Source organism: Octopus bimaculoides, chromosome 28 (genome assembly GCF_046866305.1).
Source record: "Octopus bimaculoides isolate indiv1 chromosome 28, ASM4686630v1, whole genome shotgun sequence".
In the NCBI taxonomy this organism is placed as follows: Eukaryota; Metazoa; Mollusca; class Cephalopoda; order Octopoda; family Octopodidae; genus Octopus; species Octopus bimaculoides.
In genome coordinates this window covers 23017429-23044714 of record NC_142955.1, presented here as the reverse complement: position 1 = coordinate 23044714, position 27286 = coordinate 23017429, and the positions used below count along the sequence as shown (strand labels likewise).

At 35.9% G+C, this 27286-nt stretch overlaps 2 protein-coding genes across 4 annotated transcripts; both read left to right on the top strand.

Moving 5' to 3' along the window:
* Nucleotides 1-1961: 1961 nt before the first annotated feature.
* Nucleotides 1962-20393, top strand: LOC149130754 (uncharacterized; the record flags this gene model as incomplete). Its single annotated transcript, XM_089344229.1, has 3 exons — nt 1962-2196; nt 13819-14900; nt 19986-20393. Coding segments are annotated over 2 exons (1260 nt in total), but the record flags the coding sequence as incomplete, so codon positions are not given.
* On the top strand, nt 6870-22743 carry LOC149130753 (uncharacterized). Of its 3 annotated transcripts, none has more exons than XM_089344198.1 (3): nt 6870-6951; nt 13349-14900; nt 19986-22743. In XM_089344198.1, exon 3 carries the CDS (start codon nt 20404-20406, stop codon nt 22021-22023), a length of 1620 nt encoding a protein of 539 aa, XP_089200324.1. In that variant the 5' UTR covers nt 6870-6951; nt 13349-14900; nt 19986-20403; the 3' UTR covers nt 22024-22743. The 3 variants fall into 3 exon arrangements, with proteins under 3 accessions (XP_089200324.1, XP_089200325.1, XP_089200326.1); XM_089344199.1 differs by having other exon boundaries at nt 13349-15733; XM_089344200.1 differs by lacking the exon at nt 13349-14900.
* The last annotated feature ends 4543 nt before the right edge of the window (nt 22744-27286 follow it).

Genomic DNA, 27286 nt, shown 5'->3' with positions numbered 1-27286 from the left:
CAAACAAGATGAGGACAAATATGCGTCGAAAATGTAAATAATGTGAATATGTTTGTGTCTACTTAGAGCACGAGTTGTGGAGAATGATTTACCAGGGATATCACATCTATATGAACTTTCTCCCGTGTGAGATAGTGTTTGTGACTGACGTGTGATGACAATTCACTTCCGAACTGAAGTAGGCTCCCAGCCTTTCTATCATGGATGGTTTTGGTGGACCACTCCAAAGGAAAGACTGCACTTCATTCAACCACTACATAAAAAGTATTAAGAAAAAGTATAATTTGGATGTATTTTTATTTTAGTTGTTTACACTATTTTACACTTGTTCATACTTTAATACATTAAGAGTTTACAAATTTCCTTATTCAAATTATGAACCATATTTCTTTCGATAATATCAATATCATTACAAAATTTCTTTATAGATGATATTTTCTGTTTGGTCGACACTAATTTTCAAATTACTGGAGTCTGTTGCTCTACTCATAGCGATTTATAGCTGGCCTTTTAGAAACATCGGAGTGGGTTAAATTACATCTGCACGATCTAAAGTCTGGCTCTGTGTCATGTTTGCTGTGGATGTGCAAGCAGAATCTTTAGGAATCTGCCCATCTACGATGGGAAATAAGGGGATAGTATCACAAATCTAAACCCTCTAAATTCACAAACTGTACAGTGGGGTGGAGGTGGATATCCAGAGTTCATCCGCATCACCAGAATTTTCACAAAAGGAAAATCAAAGGTGATTTATTAATATGAAACTCAATATCCACTAAATGATTGTACTTTTTCACTTTTTTGTTCGCCAAAATCCTCCCTGCTTACCTCCTTTGTAACCCCCCCCCCCCCGAAAAAAAATGACCATTGGTCCAACCCCGTTTGACCAAGAAAAGGTTAACAGACAGAAACACAGACATAACATCCATTATTGTAAGATGATATAGACTTTGCCCTATGTTGTCTGATGTAAATCTTATACTGTTGTTTCTCTATTATTTCAGAATATCAGACAACTGTGACATGAAAGAATTGCTTACGTCAGATTCATCATCAACATTAATTATCTCTTAAAGACTAAAGAAAAACGTTACATGCAACAAATATATAACTCAATGGTAAACTACAGTGAAATATTTCTTCAGAATGGAGATTAATGGCAGCACTTCTCTCTTGTACAGTCTGTAATATGTACAAGATGGCTGAAGTTTCAAATATGTTTGTGGCATCTTCAGATATTGGTGAAAACAGAGTTGATGGGAAAACAGCTGAAAGAAATGAAAGATAAAAGGTGAAACAAGAAAATAAATGTATATTGTTCTGGGAGAAGAGAACTATTGAAATAATGGATTGTGTTAAAGACTTAAAGGATTGATTTATTATTTTGTTGAAGAGATGCAAAAAGAGACTGAAAAATCATCGTATCATTGTGGTATCTGTTAAAAATCATTTTCTTTGGAAAGTAACCTCATTAAACACAAATGTATTAGTGGTAGATTATTCTCTAAAAGGTTTGCTATAACTGTTCACATATGTATTCACACAAGAGAAAAACCATATCGTTGTCTGACTTAACTGCTTTACGTTCTCACAAACGCATTCATACAATGGTAAAACGATATCAGTGTGACATCTGTGGTAACTCATTTTCAAAAAATGATGGACTCACTCATCATAAACGTACTCATACAGGAGAAAAACCATATCAGCGTGACATATGTGGTACATCTTTAGCTAGAAATGATGGTCTTACTACTCATAAACATATTCACACAGGAGAGAAGCCATATCACTGCGATATAAGTGTTAAATCATTTACTCAATCTGATCACTTAGCTAAGCACAGATGTACTCATACAAGAGAAAAACCATATCACTGTGACATCTGTGGTAAATCGTTCTCTAAAAATTATGATCTCACTTGTCATAAACGTTTTCATACAGGAGAGAAGCCATATTAGTGTGATATTTGTGGTAAATCATTCTCTGTATGTGGTCACTTAACTGAACACAAACGTACTCATACAGGAGAAAAACCATATCACTGTGATATCTGTGGTAAATCCTTCTCTGTATCTGGTCACTTAACTAAACACAAACGTACTCATACAGGGGAAAAACCATATCAGTGTGACATCTGCGGTAAATCATTCTCTAGAAATGATGATCTAACTAGTCATAAACGTACTCACACAGGTGAGAAACCATATGGGTGTGGTATCTGTGGTAAATCATTCTCTAGAAATGATGGTCTCACTAGTCATAAACGTTTTCATACAGGAGAGAAGCCATATCAGTGTGATATCTGTGATAAATCATTCTCTGTATCTGGTCGCTTAACTGAACACAAACGTACTCATACAGGAGAAAAACCATATCATTGTGACATTTGTGGTAAATCATTCTCTAGGAATGATGGTCTCACGGGTCATAAACGTACTCATACAGGAGAAAAGCCATATGGGTGTGGTATCTGTGGTAAATCATTCTCTAGGAATGATGGTCTCACCAGCCATAAACGTATTCATACAGGAAAGAAGCCATATCACTGTGATATCTGTGCTAAATCATTCTCTGAATTTGGTAACTTAACTAAACACAAATGTACTCATACAGGTGATTAACCATATCACTGTGATATGTGGTAAATATTTTTCTGAAAATACTAATCTAAACGCATTCATACAGAGAAACCATATGACTGTGATATCTGTGATAAATCATTTTCTGAAATTATTGACTTCACTAATCGTAAATGTATTCACACAGGAGAAAGGCCATGTATCTGTGATATCCATGGTAAATCATTCTCCACAACTCATGCTTTAAGTAGACACAAACATATTCATACACAAAAGAGGCCGTACGAATGTCATATCTGTGGTAAATCATTCTCTATTTTAAATACCTTGGATAGTCACAAACATATTCATACAAGAGATCAATATAGCTGTGATATCTGTGGTAAATCATTCACTTGAAAGTTTCATTTAACTACACATATATGCATTCATATGGGTGAGAAACCATATCACTGTGACATCAGTGGTATATCATCTTTTCATACAAACATTTTACATTCTCACAAATGTACTCAGACAGGAGAAAAGTCACAGCATTGTAATATCTGTGGATAATTATTCTCTAACAAAAAGGAATTATCTCTCCATTTAGCTATTACCTGTATCATTGTTGAAATTCTCTTCCTTGTACAGCAACAAACCTCTCAAGACAATTTTTTATTTGCTGAAGCAATACTCACCCTCAACTTTACCTAATAAGTAATCTCATTTTGTTTCCCCATTTTAAAATAATCTTTTTAAAGCTAAATGCTTTTCCTTATTCCAGCTGTTTAATAAAATTTATTGGCCTGGTATCGATGCTGCTATAGAGATAGCCAGTCGACGATGTGATTCATGTAACGAACATCAAAGGCAGCCATCTAAGCCTCCAGTTCACCCATGGATGTTACCAGAAAAGCCGTGGAGCCGCTTACATCTGGACCATGCAATAAATTTTATGGGTAGAGATTGGCTGGTGATCACAGATGCTTATTCTAAGTACCCATGCATTCATCCCACTTCCTCCACGTCCTCCAAAGCCACTTTGAATCTGCTTGAGGAAGACTTTGCGCACTTCGGATTTTCTCACACACTGGTCACCGATAATGCACCAACTTTTACGTCTGAGGAGTTCCAGAGCTGGTGCAAAGAACGCGGGATCACACACCTGACAGGGGCACCTTACCACTCAGCTACCAACGGAGCAGCGGAACGTTTGGTGCAGACCTTCAAACAAGCTCTGAGGAAGTCTTCTCTTCCGCCAACACAAGCACTTCAAGAATTCTTGATGCAGTACCGGAGAACACCGACATCCTGTGGATTCTCTCCAAGTGAACTTTTGAATAACCGGCAGATACGAACAAGGATTGATTCTCTGCTGCCATCGCCAACACACATTGCTCAAGGCAAACAGTCTAAGGAAGCACATAAGTCTCAGGTGACTCCAAGCTCAGCTGATGTCGCTAAAGTTACCAGGCAGTACAAGGCCGGAGATCCTGTGTATGCACTCTACTATGGACCTCGCCGAGACAAAGATCCCCGATGGGTACCAGCAATCATTAAGAAGTCATTGGGTACTCGCTGCTTTAATGTGAAGGTCATACCTCATGGCCCGATGTGGAGATGACACTGGGAACAGCTGCGACCGCGGTACACAACTGAGGAAGACAATGAACCTGGTGATGCAGAAAACACTGTATTTGAATTTGCAACAGATCACCCGATGGAGATCTCGGAAACTGTGCCACTAACACAAAGACAAACCAGACCCAAGACTATGTTACCCTTTCCAGAGTATGGACCAGACAACCCAAGACGGTCCAAGAGAACCCGTAAAACCCAAGAGAGACTTTGCTGTTGATACTTCTTGTGTAGCATCAATTTCAGTGGGGAGGTGTTATATGGACTGTTAGATATGTAATTCGTCTGACGTTCCGTGTGTCATGTGGTTCGTCTGAGTTCATTGTTTCATTGTTGTTGTCTTGTGGGACTGTCGTAGTAAAATGTCATTGATATATATATGGCGGACATGACTTTTGTTTATTCATAACGAACATTGGGTGAGTGCGTTCCTTGTATGTAATTGAACAATAAATGTAATAATTAAATTGTATAACTCGTTATGTTATCTCTACGAGTCACCCGAGGGAAACATAACAGAGTTTATATCACCTTTTACATTACATAGGCAAGGCATGCCATACATGTGCTGTAAAACCAAGATACAGTTTTTGTCAACGTTCATTCTATGATAACTTATATAATCATCAATGTATTCACAAAGGAAAGAAATTATAATGCTATTTTACATATAACTACAACTATGTCGACATAAGTGTGTCACTTACTGCTGTAATATTTGTAATAAAAACCATTTATTCACTATACTTGTATGCATTTCATTATACCTGCCCCACATCACTTTTGTTGTCCTTCTCCTGTCTACTGTATTATCATTACTCTTCTGCTGCGTTGAATTCTCAGTCACCTCCTACTCCATCTCTCCCTCCCTATGTGTCTTGCATCATTGCAGGTTGCCTACTTTCCATCTCTTCCCCCTTTCACCATCCCCTACCCCTCGTATCGTCTTGCAATCTCCACCAACTCTCCTATACTTTTCTATCCTCTGCCCTATTCATTCTTGTACGTTGATGGCCAAGTCTAACACCTCATCACCTCTATTTTTATCTCTTTCTATGAGATTCCTCATGGTCCTTCCCTCCTCTCCTCAATTCAGACTAGTCATGCAACTCCTTTAAAGTGAGAACCCTGTTCTGCTCTCACAGCTTTACTACTCCTCCCTCAGTTTGTCTGTCTCCTTGACTCATGGTACTAACTCTCAATCTATTTATCAGTGGCTGTCTATCTTCCTTTCTCTCAATCTGTCTCTCTGTCTTCTCAAACATCGTCTTGACTGTGTGGCCTTGAAGAATGACAAGCATTTCATTTCTTAACCAATTCTTCAAACTATTCTAGGAAGAATTTGGGTAAATGCCTTTAGGTGATAATGGAGAATTCAGACAAATGCAGTGTCAATTTCATGAGTATGGAAATAATTCAACACTACAAGACATGCAGATTTGAGTGGCAAAGCCTTCGATGGCAGCTTTAAATGTCACAATTTTTTTTTATTCAGCACATAGGCCATGACACTGAGGGGACATAACAGTGTCACTACAAAATATCAGAAATCCTGGGTTTTTATAAGCTTCTCTGGACATTTCTAGAAGTGTACAGGAACTATATCCAAGAACAATTTTTGGTCGAAAACTAGGACGGCATTGGCTATAATTTGCATAAGCCAATGAAACGTATCTTTTCAAATTGACTTCATCTAAACTTGCCCTTAACCTTCCAATACCAAAGTACAACTTAATCAGCGGCTGCTAAGCTGAATGACAGGAATTGTGAAACCAAGCATCATCAAAAAAATAAAACTTATTTTTTATTATGTTGAAAAATTGTTCTAATGCCTCTTCATATATAATGCTGTTGAAAGGTGATAGAGAGAGACTAAAGTCTCTCTGACAACAAAACAAACAGATTACAAAGTAATTAATTTCAGTTCAAAACGTATCTGCTACAAAGTTTTTTTACTAGAATCTGACAAATAGTTGTTGTCTGGCGGAGGACTGATGACTAATTGAACATGAGAATAATTTCTTTCCTTACAGCTGCTACAACTCCAGCCAATGTCTCAAATATATTCCTATTCACTTTTAGCAATTCCTAAAAAATGAAACATTAACTAGTGAAGTTTGTGCAACGTCTGTGACCATTCCTGAGTGTAACACTGTCTGTTTCAACACACGTTTTCACATCAAGAATTTTGCAAAACAAACACATAAGCGTAAAGTGGTAAAATATTTTCCAGTTAAAATAAAGTGATTAAAACGAAGTCATTCTAGCGTCGGTACTTAGTGCAGCTTCAAAAAACAAAGGGACCTCTAGGGTCTGCCCATTTATCGTGGGATCAACATTATTTTCTGCTAGGATGACAGGGGTGAGTGAGATTTATGCGAAAGTGAGGTATTATACCGAAAGATACATTTTTTTCTTCCGCATTCTGAGATTGGTGTAGGATCGTGAATATTACAGGAATTGAATGATAAAAACGTGTCATGAGTTTCAAAGGAGACAGGAGAATAAATTAAAAGCGGAGTAATTGAAATTGCATTCAGATTAACGGGAGATAACTTGACATAGGTGAGTAATTTCAAGTCTTGTTCCACCAGTGACACTTTCCGGTTTCTTCGTGTTTCGTTTTAATTTTCCGTGTCAGTTTTTACATTTCACTTGTGAAATTTTAGTTCCGGGAAGAGGTTACTTACAGAAGACAAAGATTAGAAGAGATGGGAAACAGAAATTAGAAATTTATGAAGAAATGACAGTAAGTCCTTTACTCTATCTAATATAACAAGAATTAAATAGCTAGACTTCACTGTTGTAGAAAGATGAACGGGTTACGATGTAAACAGTGATGAAAAATTGGGAAAATTTTCAGATTAACACCCGCACTATTTTCACTAATGTTTTAGGGTCAGAGTTAGAGTTTTAGGGTTACGGTTAGGGTTAGGGACGGAATTCCCTAACCCTAACACCCTAGTGAAAATCGTGCGGGTGTTAATCTGAATATTTACCAAAAATTGTATATTCATTGCAGTGAAAGAATATAATTGCTTAAATAATTTATCTGTATGAAAAATACTGTTAATGTTAACATCTTTAATGAGTGAAGCATTTGAAAGTTATTATGAAAGGAATATAGAGTGAGAAAAAGTATTAGAGACCAGTATTTTTTGCTTTAAGCCCAGCAAGTATTGAATACAACCTCAGTCATCCGTCATTATTTGCAAAAGTTGATTTATAGGAAATATTTGCTTATATTCATTCAGTCGTCTTTCCTACGTTAATATAATGTATCTTTCCGTTTGATGTGTCGTAAAATTACTAGCACCACCGTGAGCAACCAGTTTTTGATCATTGCCATAAACTAGTTCAAAGAAGGCTTTTATTCAAACTTTACTTCTGCTCATTGTCTAATCTGTTAATCACGACTGTCCCACTATTAAGATGCGTTGTTTTATATTAGGTAAAGATAGCATCTATCGATCAACGTCATTTAACACTGCCGCATTTTCATACTCAATACAAAATACAATGTCTATTTGGCATAACTACAGGGTTGTACCCCCCACCACCGACTTTGGAAGGTGATAACTTTCAGAAAAATGAATATTTTTAAATTAAATTTTCTATGCATATATTATTTATGGTGGAGATGGAGTATATGTAATCTGGGTATACCCCCACTTAAAATTTTTTTTTTTTTTTTTACGGAATCCTATATGTTTCAGACCATGGAGAATCCGATTCTGGAAAAAAATTTTCAAAAATCTCAATTTCAAAATTTCGATCCCCCCCCGGTTTTTATATAGATCCACAGGGTAAACCTAACCCTAACCCTAACCCTAACCCTAACACTAGTTTTGTGAGATTTGGCTGTTATTTCTAGCATGTAAATAGCCTGCTTGGTGGCGGGGGGGAATTGAAATTTTTCAAAAAATTTTTTTTCAGAATCGTAAAAAAAAATTAATAAATGAGGGGGGGGGAAAGGTTCAGATTACATATAGTCCATCTCTACCTTATTTATTATGTAGATTCCGAATATACAAAAATTGGTGGACATTGGAATTAGACGCTGAGGGAAAATGGCGGCACTATCATGCTATTAGCTGTCAGAAGTGAAAGTGCTCACTGCTAGTGAAGTATCTGTCTGTCTGCCTGTATGCCTGCAGAGAGAGAGACAGACAGACAGACATTTTGCTCGCTCTGGCCAGTCATGGTATTAGCTGTCAGTCGCCAAAGAATCGACAGGCATGCAGGCAGACAGACAGATACTTCACTAGCAGGCAGCACTTTCACTTCTGACAGCTAATAGCATGATAGTGCCAAAATGGCAGTAACTTTTTTATTTTTTAAGTTAGGCGATTTTCGTTTTCGATAATTTTCATTTTTGACATTGTGTTCTATATGTCCCGGTCACGCGATTCCCCTAAAAAAATTTTTTGAGATACCCCCCCCCCCCCATCCAGGGCTACCTGCAACATGTAACCGATAGAAAGGCTGAAACGCAAGAAGCTGCAATCATCGAAAATGTGGAGCCAGGAAGTACGATTTTCACTGATATGTGGCCCAGTTACCAAAATCTTCAGAAACTGGGATACATTCATGGTACCGTGAACCATTCACAGAATTTTGTTGATCCCGTTAGTGGGGTATGTACGAATAGCGTAGAGGCATTTTGGTCACGAATAAAACGTAGGCTGAAATATAAAAGTGGATCATGCGGTAACATGAAATGGTCACATATTGATGAGGCAATGTACCGCGATTATTACGATATGAAGTGTGAGAATTCGTGGGAGAACTTTGCACCTAAAAAAAATATTTTAGGGAGAATCGCATGACCGGGACATATAGAACACATTATCGAAAACGAAAATCGCCTAACTTAAAAAATAAAAAAGTTACAGCCATTTTCCCTCAGTGTCTAATTCCAATGTCCACCCAAAAATTTTCGGGGAAAGTGTTTTGGATTGGGGGGTGGGGGACAATTTTCGGAAATTCCAACAGAGTCCACTTAAATTCCTCTTAACTTCCAGGAAAATGAATATTTTTTCGTGAAATTTTCTACAAATATACCTTGATGTATGTTCATTTCGAGCATGAAGGAATTTTGAAGGAAACAACTGCAGGTTATTTTTGAGAAGTGTTTCCCACTCGGTGGTGTTGCGGGGCAAGTCGTCCATAATTGTTTCATTTTTCTCTATTATGTGCGTATGTGCATCCGTAGATTTCTTATTTCTTTACTACCCACAAGGGGTTACACACAGAGGGGACAAACAAGGACAGACAAACGGATTAAGTTGATTATATCGACCTCAGTGCGTAACTGGTACTTAGTTAATCGACCCCGAAAGGATGAAAGATAAAGTCGGTAATCTTCAAGTTTAGGGGGATAAAAAATTTTTTTTTTAATATTCAAGGGAAATAACTGAACGACTTACCAGTATTATCCGTTTTCTTCTAGCTGTTTATAAATAAATCACACCCTAACGTCAATCAAATCACGCGTGTGATTTATTTATAAACAGAGATGTACGGAGAATACTGGTAAGACGTTCAGTTACTTCCCTTGAATATTTTTATTTATTTTTTTTATCCCCGGTAAAGTCGACCTCGGCGGAATTTGAACTCAGAACGTAACGGCAGACGAAATACCGCTAATCATTTCGCCCGGCGTGCTAACGTTTCTGCCAGCTCGCCGTAGATTTCTAATGAAGTAATAAGCAGAAAAGAGAAGCCGTCATAAGAAAACTTACGTTAAAAATAACATGCACACGATTTTTTTTCTCAATAGAAGTAAATCCCAAAGTAAACGTTTCTAGTAAAGTAGAAATATCTACGGATGCACATACGCACTTAATAGAGAAAAATGAAACAATTATGGACGACTTGCTCCGAAACACCACCGAGTTCATTTTTCTGAAAGTTATGACCTTCCAAAGTCGGGGGTGGGTACAACTCTGTAGTTATGCCGTCTATTTTTGATATTGTAGAAATGATAGGATATTATAATTCATAACAATCATACAGCGTGTTTGAGCTAATGTTGACAATTTATATACAAGGAAACACAATATACACTCCAAAATGAAAGTATTTTATAAAAATTAAAAAATAAAGTGGCCACTCTCAGGTATCACCATGACATGAAGACGGCTCCGGAACATAACCGATGCGTTCCACCGTGTCCCTGGGTAGATCTTCCAGCACGTGTCTTGATCATCACCTTGGCCTGGAGACACCCCTGAAGGCCATCATAGTGGTTAAGATAGTTTCCGTGATGTCCATGAATAGGTTTTACAGCCTTAACTCTCTTCATAGAGCGTTTAGCAGCAGTCATATGTTGCCATTTTGTTATCCATTGCAAACCATCCTAATACAGATAACCATTTTCAATATTCACTTGACTTCCAATCCTCCATGTCAGCTAACTTTTACTCAACTACAAATTTCATCTTTAGTAGCGGGACCCGTGGATATTTCATGGAATTAATGGTAAACTTATTGGGTTATATCTGAAAACTTTATTATAGAAAAAAAAAACAAAAAAAACTGCAAACGTAGCCTATGAAAATTCATAGTAAAAGTGCTAAGCATCATGCTATAATGTTGGAATATAAACTGGCTATGTTAAAACACCATTGAAAAGGTGAAAAAGTGGTAGTAATTGCATGATCTTTTTGAGATGAGTTGGACAACTGTATCGACAATTGTACATAATAAGGACAAGATTTTAGCACATATCAGATCCGAAGCCCCAGGGATGAAGAACACTGTCATCAATAAGAAAAGAGGCAAAATCTTTGAAGAAATGGAATGTCTTCTTTCTCTGTAGATTGCTAGGCTGAATCATCAGCGTGCTACTATTAGTCAAGAAATCATTTGAGAGAAAGTGTTGTCTTTGATTGAGGACCTGAAGGAAAATATCCAGCTGAGAAAGCCGTAGAGTTCAAGGCAAGTCAGGAATGGTTCATGAGATTTAAGGAGTGAAGAAGTTATCATTCTATTAAGAAGCAAGGTGAAAGTGCATCAGCTGATGAACAAGCAGCAGTGGAATTTCCTCATGCATTAAAGGAAATCATCGAAGAAAACGGGTTTCTGCCCGAACAGATTTTTAATGTTGACGAAACTGGATTATATTAGAAAAAATTGCCAGACCATTTATTCATTTCGAAGGAGGAGAAAACTATTCCAAACTACAAGGTCTCAAATGAACGTGTGACCATTATGTTGGGAGGTAATTAAGTTAAAACCATTGTGTGTATATCATGCACACAACCCTCATACCCTGAAGAACATACCCAAGGCATCTCTCCCTGTTATACGGATGGCTAATTCAAGAGCATGGTTTACTATTGTTGTTTTTGAAGATTGGTTCTTCAGTCATTTTATCCCAGCAGCAGAGAAGTACTGTAAGGAGAATGGGATTCCTTTTAATGTTTTACTTATCTAAGATAATGCTCTTGGCCACCTGCAAAACATCGTAGATTTTTACCCCAACGTTACCATCATATTCTTGCCTCCAAACACCACATCTCTTCTGCAGCCAGTGGATCAGGGAATAATTGCTATCTTCAAGTGTTACTATATGAAGCATATGCTGTGGCAAGCAATAGCTGCAATTGATCTTGATGAGTCCATCACACTTTGTGACTTTTGGAAGAGATGCAATATCTACAAGGCTGCAAAGAACATAGCAGACTTAGCCAGACCATACAGGCTAACCTCTATGGTCTGGCTAAGTTACCTTGGATATCCTCGTTGCTTATTTTGATATATATATATATATATCTGATATAGGTATTGCACTATGTTTTCTGATGTAATTTCAATAGCAAATTGAAAAATGAAGTTTAATTCTTCAGGTAAATGTTTACTTCCGTTGGGTTAGCAAGAAAGTAATTTCAGTGTTTTAGTGTTGAAATAAGTCCTTTTTTTTTTTTTTTCATACAAAGAATGTGCTTAAATCAATTCTATATTTTCCATTTTGTTTGATGACCTTTTGCCATCTTTCTGGCAACTTCATGGTTCCACATTCATAAAACTTTTGATTGTTATCACCAAAAAACTGAAGCAAGTGTGATTTCAGGTCATCATCATTATATTGAAAGTTTTAGAAATCAAAGTATTTTACCAACTTCAAAATAAATGGTAATTTGATGGTGCACGGTCAGGGCTATATAGTGGATATATGATTGCTTCCTCCAGTTTCATTAGTTGTTGACATTAAACATCTGAATTGATCATTTGGTTCCTTGGAAGCAGCTCAAAATGCACAACGCCTTTGTAATCCCACCAAATTGATAGCATGACCCTTTTATTCTATGTAATTCAGCTTTTAATGTGGTTTCTGCTGGTTCATTGCACTTGGAGCATGATCGTTTTTCATTGATGTTGTAGACAACCCATTTCTCATCATCAGTGATGATTTGTTTCAAAAATAGGTTGATTTCATTGTGTTTGAGATGCATATCGCAACTATTGAATCATTGTGTTACATGAATCTCTTTCAATTTATGTGGAACCCAAATATTGAGCTTGTTAATCAGTCCAAGACATTTTGAATGATTTTCAATTGTTGTGTGTGATACATTTAACCTCTCAGCAATCTCTCACACATTTATATGACAATCAGATTCAATTATGGCTTTTATTCGGTCATCATCAACTTCAGTGAGTTGACCAGAATGTTGGTCATCTTTGAGAGAAAAATCTTCAGAATTGAATTTTTTAAACCATTTCTGATATGTGCGTTCTGTTAAGCAATCAACACCATAAACTCCACACCTGTCTTTGTGAGCCTCAGCAGCTTTCATACCTTTACGGAAATAAAAATGCAAAATATGGCAAAAATGTTCATTTTTGCACTCTGTGTTAAAATTGACACTGAACTAACAGCTGTAAACAAATTTACACGCAATTTGCTTTGAAAGTAAGCTAAATGTATTGACTATCAAAAGTCAAAAGGAAAAAATCATAACATTGACAAAAGTCATCGAGAAAAATCATAACTTTTATCTACTTGCAAAAAATGAAATTACTTTCTTGCCAGCCCAATACAATTTATCTTTGTAGAAATGTCGTAACACTTCAACTGTTGCATCTCTGCTATTAAAACATCCTCTATATCTTAAATTATTATTTCTCTGTTATTTCAGAATATCAGTCAAAGAATTGCTTACATCACATTCATCATCAACAAGTATTATCTTTTAAAGACTAAAGAAAAATGTTACATGCAACAATATATAATTCCATGGTAAACTACAGTGAAATATTTCTCTACTGTACAGTCTGCAGTATGTACAAGACGAATTTGCATTCTGACAATTAAATTTTGATGAAGTTTCAAATATGTTTGTGACATCTTCAGATATTGATGAAAATCAGAATTGATGGGAAAACAGCTGTAAAACATTTGAAACAAATAATGGAAGAAAAGTGAAACAAGAAAATAAACGAGAAAACTATTGAAACAATGGATAATGTTAAAGACTTAAAGGATTGATTTATTATTTTGTTGAAGAGATGCAAAAAGAGACTGAAAAATCCTCATACCATTGTAGTATCTGTCAAAAATCATTTTCTCTGGAACGTAACCTTATTAAACACAAATGTATTAAGAGAGGTGAGAAACCATATCCCTGTGAAATTTGTGGTAAATCATTCTCTAAAAATGATGATCTCACTGGACATAAACGTACTCATACAGGAGAAAAACCATATCACTGTGATATCTGTGGTAAATCATTTTCTCACTCTGGTGACTTAACTAAGCACACACGTACTCATACAGGAGAAAAACCATATCACTGTGATATCTGTGGTAAATCATTTTCTCAGTCTAGTGGCTTAGCTAAACACAAACGTACTCATACAGGAGAAAAACCATTTAAATGTGATATCTGTGGTAAATCATTCTCTAGAAATAATGATCTAACTACTCATAAACGTACTCACACAGGAGAAAAACCATATCAGTGTGATATCTGTGGTAACTCATTCTCTAGAAATGATGCACTCACTATTCATAAACGAACTCACACAGGAGAAAAACCCTATCACTGTGATATCTGTGGTAAATCATTCTCTCAGTCTAGTAAATTAACTCAGCACACACGTACTCATACAGGAGAAAAACCATATCAGTGTGATATCTGTGGTAAATCATACTCTGTGTCTGGCCACTTAACTGATCACAAACGTACTCATACAGGAGAAAAACCATGTAAATGTGACATCTGTGGTAAATCATTCTCTAGAAATGTTCTCACTAGACATAAACGTACTCACACAGGAGAAAAACCATATCACTGTGATATCTGTGGTAAATCATTCTCTCAGTCTAGTAAATTAACTCAGCACACACGTATTCATACAGGAGAAAAACCATATCAGTGTGATATCTGTGGTAAATCATACTCTGTGTCTGGCCACTTAACTGATCACAAACGTACTCATACGGGAGAAAAACCATGTAAATGTGACATCTGTGGTAAATCATTCTCTGTATGTGGTCACTTAACTAATCACAAACGTACTCATACGGGAGAAAAACCATATCACTGTGATATCTGTGGTAAATCATTCTCTGAATCTGCTCACTTGACTAGACATAAACGTACTCATACAGGAGAAAAACCATATCACTGATATCTGTGGTAAATCATACTTTGAATCTGTTAACTAACCACAAACATACTGATACAGGTGAGTAACCATATCACTGTGATATGTGGTAAATATTTTTCTGCAAACACTTATTTAACTAACTCTAAACACATTCATACAGAGAAACCATATGACTGTGATATCTGTGATAAATCATTTTCTGAAATTATTGACTTCACTAATCATAAATGTATTCACACAGGAGAAAGGTCATGTATCCGTGATATCCATGGTAAATCATTCTCCACAACTCATGCTTTAAGTAGACACAAACATATTCATACACAAAAGAGGCCGTACGAATGTCATATCTGTGGTAAATCATTCTGTATTTGAAATACCTTGGATAGTCACAAACATATTTATACAAGAAATCAATATAGCTGTGATATCTGTGGTAAATCATTCACTTGAAAGTTTCATTTAACTACACATATATGCATTCATATGGGAGAGAAACCATGTCACTGTGACATCAGTGGTATATCATTTTCTCAAACAAACAATTTACATTCTCACAAATGTGTTCAGACAGGAGAAAAGTCTCAGCATTATAATATCTGTGGATATTTATTCTCTAACAAAAGGGAATTATCTCCCCATTTAGGTATTCACTGAGAAGTATTATTTTACACATTCATTACCTCATACAACAGTAAACCTCTCTCGAAATGCTTTTCCTGATGCCAGCTGTTTAATCACTTTTTACATTACATAGACAAGGCATGCCATGCCTGTGTTGTAAAACCAAAACACACCATATTTGTTAAAGTTCATTCTGTGATAAGTTATATAATCATCAGTGTATTCATAAAGGAAAGAAATTATAATGCTATTTCACATATAACTACTACTATGTCGACATAAGTGTGGTAACTTACTGCTGTATTATTTCTAATTTATTCACTATGCTTGTATGTATTCCATCATGCCTGCCCCACTCTTCTGTACCTGTTCCTGCAAATTATCCAACATCATGTCACTTTTGTTGTCCTTCTCCTGTCTACTGTATTATCATTCTGCTGCTTTGAATTCTCAGTCACTTCCTATTCCACCTCTCCCTCCCTGTGTGTCTTGCATCATTAAAGGTTGCCTACTTTACATCTCTTCACCCTTATACCATCCCGCACCCCTCACACACTCTTGCCACTTCCACCAACTGTCCCACACTTTTCTTCCCTGTGTTGACTTAACTGACCAGTTTCTTCCCTCTGCCTCACTCATTCTTTTACTTTGAAGGCCATATATATACGCATCGTTTGAGGCATATATATATGTGTATATATATATATATATATATATATATATATATATATATATATATATATATATAGATTGGAGCGAAATCGTGATGGCACCTGCGCCCTGACACTTGTGCCGGTGGCATGTGTAAGGACATTTGAGCAAGATCGTTGCTAGTGCCGCTGGACTGGCTCCCGTGCAGGTGGCACGTAAAAGACACAATTTTGAGTATGGCCGTTGCCAGTACCGCCTGACTGGCCTTCGTGCCAGTGGCATGTAAATGCACCCACTACACTCTCGGAGTGGTTGGTGTTAGGAAAGGCATCCAGCTGTAGAAACTCCGCCAAATGAGATTGGAGCCTGGTGTAGCCATCTGGTTTCACCAGTCCTCAGTCAAATCGTCCAACCCATGCTAGCATGGAAAGCGGACATTAAACGATGATGATGCATATATATATATATGCATATATATATATATATATATATATATATATATATATATATATAGATGCATATATATATGTATACATGTAGATGCATATATATATGTATACATATAGATGCATATATATATGTATACATATAGATGCATATGCATATATACACACACACATATATATATATATATATATATATATATATATATGCATATAGATATATTTCTGCATATATAGATATATGTACTAGCTGGTCTACCCGGTAATTCCTGGAGGTAAAGATGTTCTATTTAAACTCTTATTACTCTGATATAAAAAAGCAATTTTGTTATAACTGCCACAAAAGGTGTATTTTCTGTCATGAAACAGTATAAAAAGCTGTTAGCTGGAGGAGGGAGAGATTGTCGAAGGTTGGCGGGAGAGGTTGTCGGAGGTTGTTGAGAGAGATTCTTGGAGGTTGTCGGGAAAGGTTTTCGGAAGTTGTCAGAGGGAGATCTGTCTTTATTCCAAAATTTCAGTCTTGCAGTGCTTCGTGATACACAGTGATTTTGGTTTTGCCGTTGGGTGCATAGATGAATAAATTTTCCAGATTTCCAGCTCAACAGCATCCAGCATAGAGAAAAAGCAGGATTGGGACACGTTTATTAAATTCGTTCGTAGTGGCATTTTGAAGGTTAACTTTATCAAAGCTAATATATAAATGTAGTAAATATAAGCCCCAAAAAGTATGTATGTATGTATATAAAAGTATGAATGAAGTCTTTAAGGTTTAGCAGTTCAAAACTGTGAGTTGTAAGATGCAGAATTTGGTCCGCTGATCATGAGAATCAAATATTGATCACTTCGCTAAAAACTGACAACTGTAAATGTAGGTGCAGGAGTGGCTGTGTGGTAAGTAGCTTGCTTACCAACCACATGGTTCCGGGTTCAGTCCCACTGCGTGGCATCTTGGGCAAGTGTCTTCTGCTATAGCCTCGGGCCGACCAAAGCCTTGTGAGTGGATTTGGTAGACGGAAACTGAAAAGAAGCCCGTCGTATATATGTGTATATATATATATGTATATAAAAATATAATTAAGGGATCAGCAAAACATTTGCTTCACCACATACCGAAGTTCAGAAATAGCAGCTAAAAAGCTGAGACTCCAACAGATAGTATTACTTGTAACTCACAAAGGCAAAACAAGAAGAAAAGACAATGAAAACTAACCAGTCGAAGTTAATCATAGACGCGTTTCTGGTTTAGGAGCGATAACACTCCATTTCCTCTTCGGTATGATATTCTAGTTGTATATTCGACGGTGCTAGCAATTGTGCAGCTGCTATTTCTGAACTTCGGTATGTGGTGAAGCAACTGTTTGCTGATCCCTTAATTATATTTATAAATGTATAAGAACTTTAAATAAGTTCTCCACCGATAATGGTGTTTACATACCGAAGGGCTTGGTAAAAATTACTAATTGTTAATTTATTAATAAATTGATAAACCTTTACCCTTTTAATTGTAATATATATATGTATATATATGTGTGTGTCTGTGTTTGTCCCCCCTAGCATTGCTTGACAACCGATGCTGGTGTGTTTATGTCCCCGTCACTTAGCGGTTCGGCAAAAGAGACCGATAGAATAAGTACTAGGCTTACAAAGAATAAGTCCCTGGGTCGATTTGTTCGACTAAAGGCAGTGCTCCAGCATGGCCGCAGTCAAATGACTGAAACAAGTAAAAGAGTAGTAGATATAAGGATCCTTTTCAGGGCCTCTATTATCGATTTTTATTTTCAACAATCTAAGTTTCCAGAAAATGAGTTCTAGTTGTTCAGGTAAATGTTTACTTCTGTTGGTTTGGCAAGAAAGTAATTTCGGTGTTTTAGTATTGAAAAAAAAAAATCATTATTTTTCATACAAAGAATGAACTTGCATCAGTTACATATTTTCCATTTTGTTCAACGACCTTTTGCCATCTTTAATTAACCCTTTAGCATTTAAGCCGGCCAAAAGTATTCTGCCCATTCTATGTTCAAACTGACCAGATCTTGTCTTTCACACCAACCCTACAATAACATTTTAAAAATTAACAGCTACCTCATCAAAATCTCATAGCTACGAGATAATGCTTGATTAGTTCAAAACAATGTGGATAAAAAAGCATTATTTAGGGCAGAATAATGTAAACACTAAAGGGTTAATCGCAACCTCATGAATCCATACTCATAGAACTTCTGGTCCTTATTAACCAAAAACAAAAGCAAGTGCGATATCGGGTCATAATCATTATTGAAAGTTTTACCATTGAAAGAATTTTGCAAACTTGGAAATAAATGGTAATCAGACGGTGCAAGGTCAGGTCTATGTGGTGGATGTGACATCACTTCCCAACCAAGTTCCAATAATTTTTCCTGAGTTAGCAAAGACATGTGTGGTCTAGTGTTGTCATGGTAAAGTATGATTCCTTTATTATCTGCCAATTCTGGCTGTTTTTCTATGATTGCTTCCTCCACTTTCATTAGTTGTTGACATTAAACATCTGAATTGATCATTTGGTTCCTTGGAAGCAGCTCAAAATGCACAACGCCTTTGTAATCCCACCAAATTGACAGCATGACCTTTCTTTGATGCAGTTCAGCTTTCGATGTGGTTTGTGCTAGTTCATTACACTTGTACCATAATCGTTTTCGATTGATGTTATTGTAGACAACCTATTTCTCATCACCAGATGATTCATTTCAGAAACAAGTTGATTTCATTGCTTTTGAGATATATATCATAACTATTGAATCATTGTGTTACACGAATCTCTTTCAATTTATGTGGAACCCAAATATTGAGCTTGTTAATCAGTCCAAGACATTTTGAATGATTTTCAATTGTTGTGTGTGATACATTTAACCTCTCAGCAATCTCTCACACATTTATATGACAATCAGATTCAATTGTGGCTTTGATTCGGTCATTATCAACTTCAGTGAGTTGACCAGAATGTTGGTCATCTTTGAGAGAAAAATCTTCAGAATTGAATTTTTTAAACCATTTCTGATATGTGCGTTCTGTTAAGCAATCAACACCATAAACTCCACACCTGTCTTTGTGAGCCTCAGCAGCTTTCATACCTTTACGGAAATAAAAAATGCAAAATATGGCGAAAATGTTCATTTTTGCACTGTGTTAAAATTGACACTGAACTAACAGCTGTAAACAAAATTTTGGCCAATTTGCGTCTAATATAAGCTAAACATAATGGCTATCAAAAGTGAACAGGAAAAATTCATAACATTGACAAAAGTTATTGAAAAAAATAGCAACATTATCTATTTGTACAAATTGAAATTAATTTCTTGCCAACCCAATACAATTTATCTTTGTAGAAACATAGTAACACTTCCACTGTTGCATCTCTGCTATTAAAACATCCTCTATATCTTATACTGTTGTTTCTCTATTATTTCAGAATATCAGTCAAAGAATTGCTTACATCAGATTCATCATCAACATTAATTATCTCTTAAAGACTAAAGAAAAACGTTACATGCAACAAATATATAACTCTGTGGTAAACTACAGTGAAATATTTCTTCTGAATGGAGATTAATGGCAGCATTTCTCTACTGTACAGTCTGTAACATGTACAAAATGAATTTACATTCTTGTAATGAAATTTGGATGAAGTTTCAAATATGTTTGGGGCATCTTCAGATATTGATGAAAATCCAGAGTTGATGGGAAAACATTTGTAAAACATTTGAAAGAAATCATCAATAAAAACTGAAACAAGAAAATAAATGTATATTGTTCTGGAAGAAGAAAACTATTGAAACAATGGATAATGTTACAGACTTCAAGGACTGATTTATTATTTTGTTGAAGAAATGGAAAAAGAGACTGAAAAATCCTCATACCATTGTGGTATCTGTCAACAATCATTTTCTCTGGAGAGTAACCTCATTAAACACGAATGTATTGAGAGAAGTGAGAAACCATATCCCTGTGACATCTGTGGTAAATCATTCTCTGAATCTGGTCACTTAACTAAGCACGTACGTACCCATACAGAAGAAAAACCATATCACTGTGATGTCTGTGATAAATCATTCTCTTTAAGTACTTATTTGACTAGACATAAACGTATCCATACAGGAGAGAAGCCATATCATTGTGATATCTGTGGTAAATCATTCTCTATACCATATCTTTTAACTAAACATAAACGTACTCATACAGGAGAAAAACCATATCAGTGCAGTATCTGTGGTAATTCATTCTCTGATTCTGGTTATTTGATTGAACACAAGCGTACTCATACTGGAGAAAAACCATATCACTGCGATATCTGTGGTAAATCATTTTCTCAAACTGGCCATTTAAATAAACACATGCGTACTCATACAGGAGAAAAACCACATCAGTGCAGTATCTGTGGTAATTCATTCTCTACAACTGATGGTCTCACTATACATAAACGTATTCATACTGGTGAGAAGCCATATCACTGTGATATCTGTGGTAAATCATTTTCTCAAACTGGCCATTTAAATAAACACATGCGTACTCATACAGGAGAAAAACCACATCAGTGCAGTATCTGTGGTAATTCATTCTCTACAACTGATGGTCTCACTATGCATAAACGTATTCATACTGGTGAGAAGCCATATCACTGTGACATCTGTGGTAAATCATTTTCGCATTCTAGTGCCTTAACTAAGCACACACATACTCATACGGGAGAAAAACCATATCACTGTGATATCTGTGATAAATCATTTTCTCACTCTGGTTACTTAACTATGCACAAATTTACTCACACAGGAGAAAAACTGTATCACTGTAATATCTGTGGTAAATCATTTTCTAGAAATTATGTTCTCACTTGTCATAAACGTACTCACACAGGAGAAAAACCCTATCACTGCGATATCTGTAGTAAATCATTCTCTGATTCTCGTTATTTTATTGAACACAAGCGTACTCATACTGGAGAAAAACCATATCACTGTGATATCTGTGGTAAATCATTTTCTCACACTGGCCATTTAAATAAACACATGCGTACTCATGCAGGAGAAAAACCATATCACTGTGATATCTGTGGTAAATCATTCTTTGAATCTGCTCACTTGACTAAGCACAAACGTACTCATACAGTAGAAAAACCATATCACTGTGGTATCTGTGATAAATCATTTTCCCAATGTGGTTACTTGACTAAGCACAACCGTACTCATACAGGAGAAAAACCATATCACTGTGATATCTGTGGTAAATCATTCTCTGAATCTGGTCACTTGACTAAGCACAAACGTACTCATACAGGAGAAAAACCATATCACTGTGTTATCTGTGGTAAATCATTCTCTAGTAATTATTGTCTCACTGGTCATAAACGTATGCACACAGGAGAAAAACCATATCACTGTGATATCTGTGGTAAATCATTCCCTACAAATAGTCACTTAAATAATCACAAATGTACTCATACGGGTGATTAACCATATCACTGTGGTACATATTTTAATGAAAGAACTCATTTAACTAAATCTAAACGCATTCATGCAGAGAAGCCATATGACCGTGATATCTGCAGTAAATCATTCTCTCAAATTAACGACTTCACTAATCGTAAATGTATTCACACAGGAGAAAGGCCATGTATCTGTGATATCCATGGTAAATCATTCTCCACAACTCATGCTTGAAGTAGACAAAGATATTCATACAAAAAGAGTCCTTACCAATGTCATATCTGTCGTAAATCATTCTTTATTTTAAATTATTCTCTGTAATGAAAGTGAGGTAGGGTCCCATTTAGCTATTCACTTGGAAGTGTTACTCTATTATCGTTCCTCACACAATGGTAAACTTCTCATGACCATTTTTTTTCACTTGTGTAATATATACCCTCGACTTCACCTAATTATTCATCTCATTTTGTTTTTCGCTTTGAAGTAGTATTTTAAAGCTAAAGGCTTTTCAAAATGCTATCCATTTAATCACCTTTTACATTACATAGGCAAGGTGTGCCATACCTGTGTTGCAAAACCAAGATACACAGTGTTTGTCAAAGTATATTGTATGAGAAATTAAATAATCATCAATGTATTCCCAAAGGAAAGAAAATATAATGCTATTTTACATATAACTACTACTGTGTCGACATAAGTGTGTCACTTACTGCTGTAATATTTCTAATAAAAACCATTCATTCACTATGCTTGTATTTATTCCATCATTCCTGCCCCACTCTTCTGCACCTGTTCCTGCAAATTATCCAACATTATGTCACTTGCGTTGTCCTTCTCCTGTCTACTGTATTATCATTCTGCTGCGTTGAATTCTCAGTCACCTCCTACTCCCTCTCTCCCTCCCTATGTGTCTTGCATCATTGCAGGTTGCCTACTTTCCATCTCATCACCCTTTCAGCATCCCTCACCCCTCCTACACTCTTGCAACCTCCACCCTCATTCCCACTTCACTTCCCTCTACCCTATTCGTTCCTGTACTTTGAAGACAAATTCTAACACATCATCACCACTATTTTCATCTCTTTCTATGAGTTCCATGAGATTCCTCATCATCCTTCCCTTCTAATCTCAGTTCTGACTAGTCATGCAGCTCCTCTAAAGTGAGAAACTGGTTCTGCTCTCACAGCTTTACCACTCCTCTCTCAGTTTGTTTATCTGTCTGTCTCCTTGTCTCACAGTCCTAACTGTCTGTCTTTCTATCTATCAGTCTGTCCCTCTGTCTTCTTGACTGTGTGGCCTATAATCTGTAGTTTTTACATCATTCCTTTCTCAAGAGAAGCATGAAATCTAAATAAAGCTGGTTTATTCATACATTATTTTTCTGTCATTTTTAAATGGAGAACATCTAATCAAATCATGTGTTGATCCAATCAATAAATTATAGATTTCGGTTTTATTTTATACTAGCAGAAATACCCGGCTTTGGCCGGGTTAAAGAGAATAATGAAATCTAAAAACGCCGTCTAGACTACGCAACCCTCAACTGTTAGTAGCTACGATATCATATTTCTACATTAATAACTCTCCAATCCATGCCAGCATGGAACATAGACATTAAGTGGAATGCCAGTCTCTCATCTAGGAGGGCCTTGAAATCAATGTTACCAACTGGGGACTATGTGTGTCGTAGTGATAATAAAAAGACCCAAAGGAGGTCTGCAACGAAATAATTTTACTCAACACTTTGCAAGTGAATCAGTGGAGGCAAAGATGCGTCTCATTTACTTGACAATTTATGCACCACATTGCAGAAATCATAATGTAAGTATATCTGAAAGGGTAGTCTTACACTGTTGTACCGTTGAATTACAAATAATGCTCATCTGTTATGTTCGGGTTAAAATTTCATCAACATCAAAAATATATGAATTTTCATGGGAGTTATGGCCGTTATACATAGAATATAATTTCCAAATTTCATAAAGATCCGTTCAGTACTTTTGACGTAGTTTTGGATAAGAAAACAAATGACTAATGTGTGTGTTTGTGTGTGATGGGTGTATATATGTATAGATATCTGTATGCATGTATATATGTGTACATATTACATGTACATATATATATATATATATATATATATATATATATATATATACACATCTACACATGTGTATACATATACATGTATGCATATAGATCTATATCTATATATATATATATATATATCTATGCATATACGTGTACATATACATGTATATGTATACATATACATCTCTTTCTCTCTCTCTGAAAGTATCTGTCATTACAGTATCGAAATGTGATTGTTTCAGTTAGTAGAATAGTTTCATTTTTAAAGTGAAAGTATTTGACATGAGTGTTTTTGTTTCACTTTTGACACGTAATACTTAAATAGTGGAGGAGATATTATGTTGCCGTGGGCTCGAACTCTGCAAGAAGTTAAAATGGAACCTTAAGTAAGGCATCTGTAAAGTTTGAATGAAATTGGTTGCGTAGTTCTCGAGTTTTAGGGATTCACACAGACAGACAGACACACATTCTCATTTTTATATATATAGATAAATACCAAACATTAAAGGTTATCATGCAGTGAACGAGAGATAAACAACAGGATAACTTTGTATATTAAAAATGTTAATGATATTGGTGGAAGTTGATAGGCATCATGCTTTCTCTTTGTGCTTCACACTTGTCTGGCAATCGTTCAACCTTTTGATCCACCAATGAATTTCATCCCCTGACACCTTCAGACCAGAGAAATTGAACTGTTGACCCCTTTACTTCCTTGGTGCATACTACCATCAGAGCAACTATTTTTACTCTGTAACACAAGAAAACTAGAGTGATAAAGGTACAACCCCAATTATATAATTATAAGAGTACCTCCCTTTGAAGAAAAATTTGGCGAAAGTACGGACCATTTTTTTACTTTCCTTTGCATCTCTCTCTCTCCTTTTTACTTATCTATCTGTCCATCTATCTATCTATTGTTGCCATATCGCGATTCACCTATTGCGGTTTATTATTTAAGCTTACATTGATTCCTCTGGTGTTGTTTTGCATTTATAATAAAATAATTATATACAAATTATAAAAGAAATGTTTTTTTTAAATACAGTACAGAACTCCCACGATAGTCAAGGGATTACTGTATATAATGTATGTCTGTGTGAAATCATAAAAGGTAAGTTGGCTGAATCTTTAGAGCATTAGAAAAAAAATGCCTTACAGCTTATATCTCCGGTCTGTACAGACTGCATTCAAATGTTCTTGAGATCAGCGGAATTATGATGTAAGCATTTGCTAAAACCCCTCATATCCGGTTTTATTTTTACGAATTTTAGCAAAATTTGTTTGATTCTGTCGTCTGCATAATGGAATTAATATGATTATGTAAAAGAAAGAAAATGTTTTAAAATTCATCCTTCCACCCTAGCCCCCACCCCTAATTCCAAAAGTTTCTACTGTTTTTCTAGTTTCTTTTTTTTAATTCATTCATGGCTTTAAAATATAGTCCATCCAAATCTACCATTCGTTTCTCTTCAAAATTTCCAAATTATTTTTCAAATTCTTCAAACTCAAAATGAAAAATTCTTAAACATTCGGACATGTGCATGACCAAAGAGAGAATCATACACCCACTAGGCACAGGATCTACCAAATGAGATGAGTGGTTCACTGTTCCATGGGTCTATCCCAGTCTGGATAGATTGTTATAGCTGGGCCACATATCCATCAAAAATGCTGGAACATGCTTCAGCCTTTTCAATAATGGCTGCTTCTAATTTCTCTGCTTTTCAGTCAGGAAAGACTTTCAGGGACCCTCTTTTTATAGTGTTATCATATATTCCAAGTATCCAAAACTTCTTCACCACTTCATTTTTCCTCTTAAAAAGAAGGATTTTGTCCACTTCAGACCTCCCAATTTCTTCTTGTCTGTCACCAGTTTTTGGGTACACATTTCCCTGAAAAAATTCATACCATATAGGCTCAGGAGTGGCTGTGTGGTAAGTAGCTTGCTTACCAACCACATGCTTCTGGGTTCAGTCCCACTGCGTTGCACCTGGGGCAAGTGTCTTCTACTATAGCCTGGGGCCAACCAAAGCCTTGTGAATGGATTTGGTAGACGGAAACTGAAAGAAACCTGTCGTATATATATATATATATATATATATATATGTGTGTGTGTCTGTGTCTGTGTTTGTCCCCCCACCATTGCTTGGCAACCGATGCTGGTGTGTTTACGTCCCCATAACTAAGCAGTTTGGCAAAAAGGAACAGATAGAATAAGTACTAGGCTTACAAAGAATAAGTCCTGGGGACGATTTGTTCAACTAAAGGTGGTGCTCCAGCATGTTTTGGTAATTCATATTTAGAAAGTTGATGTTTGATTTGGCTGTTGTTTCTAGCTTGTCAGAGAAAACACTTTAATCCTATTATCTAATCTCCATATTTTTCTACGTATTTCACCAAAAAAAAAATTCTAAAAAAATTGAATAATGAAGAAATTAGGCGGTGGGGGCAATTTAAATTTTGAAATGCAGATTTTTTTTGCAGATTTGGAATCTTCGCACTCAAATTAGTGAGTTTCTGTATTTCTGTAGAGAAAAAAAACCCCCAAAAACGGAAGGAGGTGCAGTCCATACTCTTTACTTCCGCCCTATTTTCCTTAAAGTTACAAGGATTTTGTGAATTTTCTGAAGTCCTCTCCCCACTCTTTCGGAAAAGATTTTACCCACAAATTTCTTTATAATCGTAATCTATGCAATTTGAAAGGTATTTATATTAAATTTCATTTAAAGAGAAACCATTTTCCTAAGAGTTATGAGGGAAAAACTCGGATTTTTCCCCCATCACCTAGTTGCTTTCTCCTCAGTTTTGGTTTCATATTCGTTTCCTACACATTTTTTTACACCCGTGGCACTATTTTATTTTATCTCGTTTCCGGGTAATGTAAACATTAACCTACTATTCGTTCGTTTTTAACTTTAGATTTTTTTTTTGTATTTTTGGTTTATTCGTCTCTGACTATTCCTCAATATCAATACTTGTTGCAACACACGTTTTCACATGAAGAATCTTGCAAAACAAATGCATAAATGTAAAGTTGTAAAATATTCTCTAGTTATAACGAAGTGATTGAAACGAAGCCATTCCACTTTCATTACTTAGTGCCGAATTCAAAAAGCAAAGAAGGAGCTCTCAAGACACTGTCCATTTATCTTGCGATGAACATTATTTTCTGCTTGGATGGCAGGGGTGAGTGTGATTT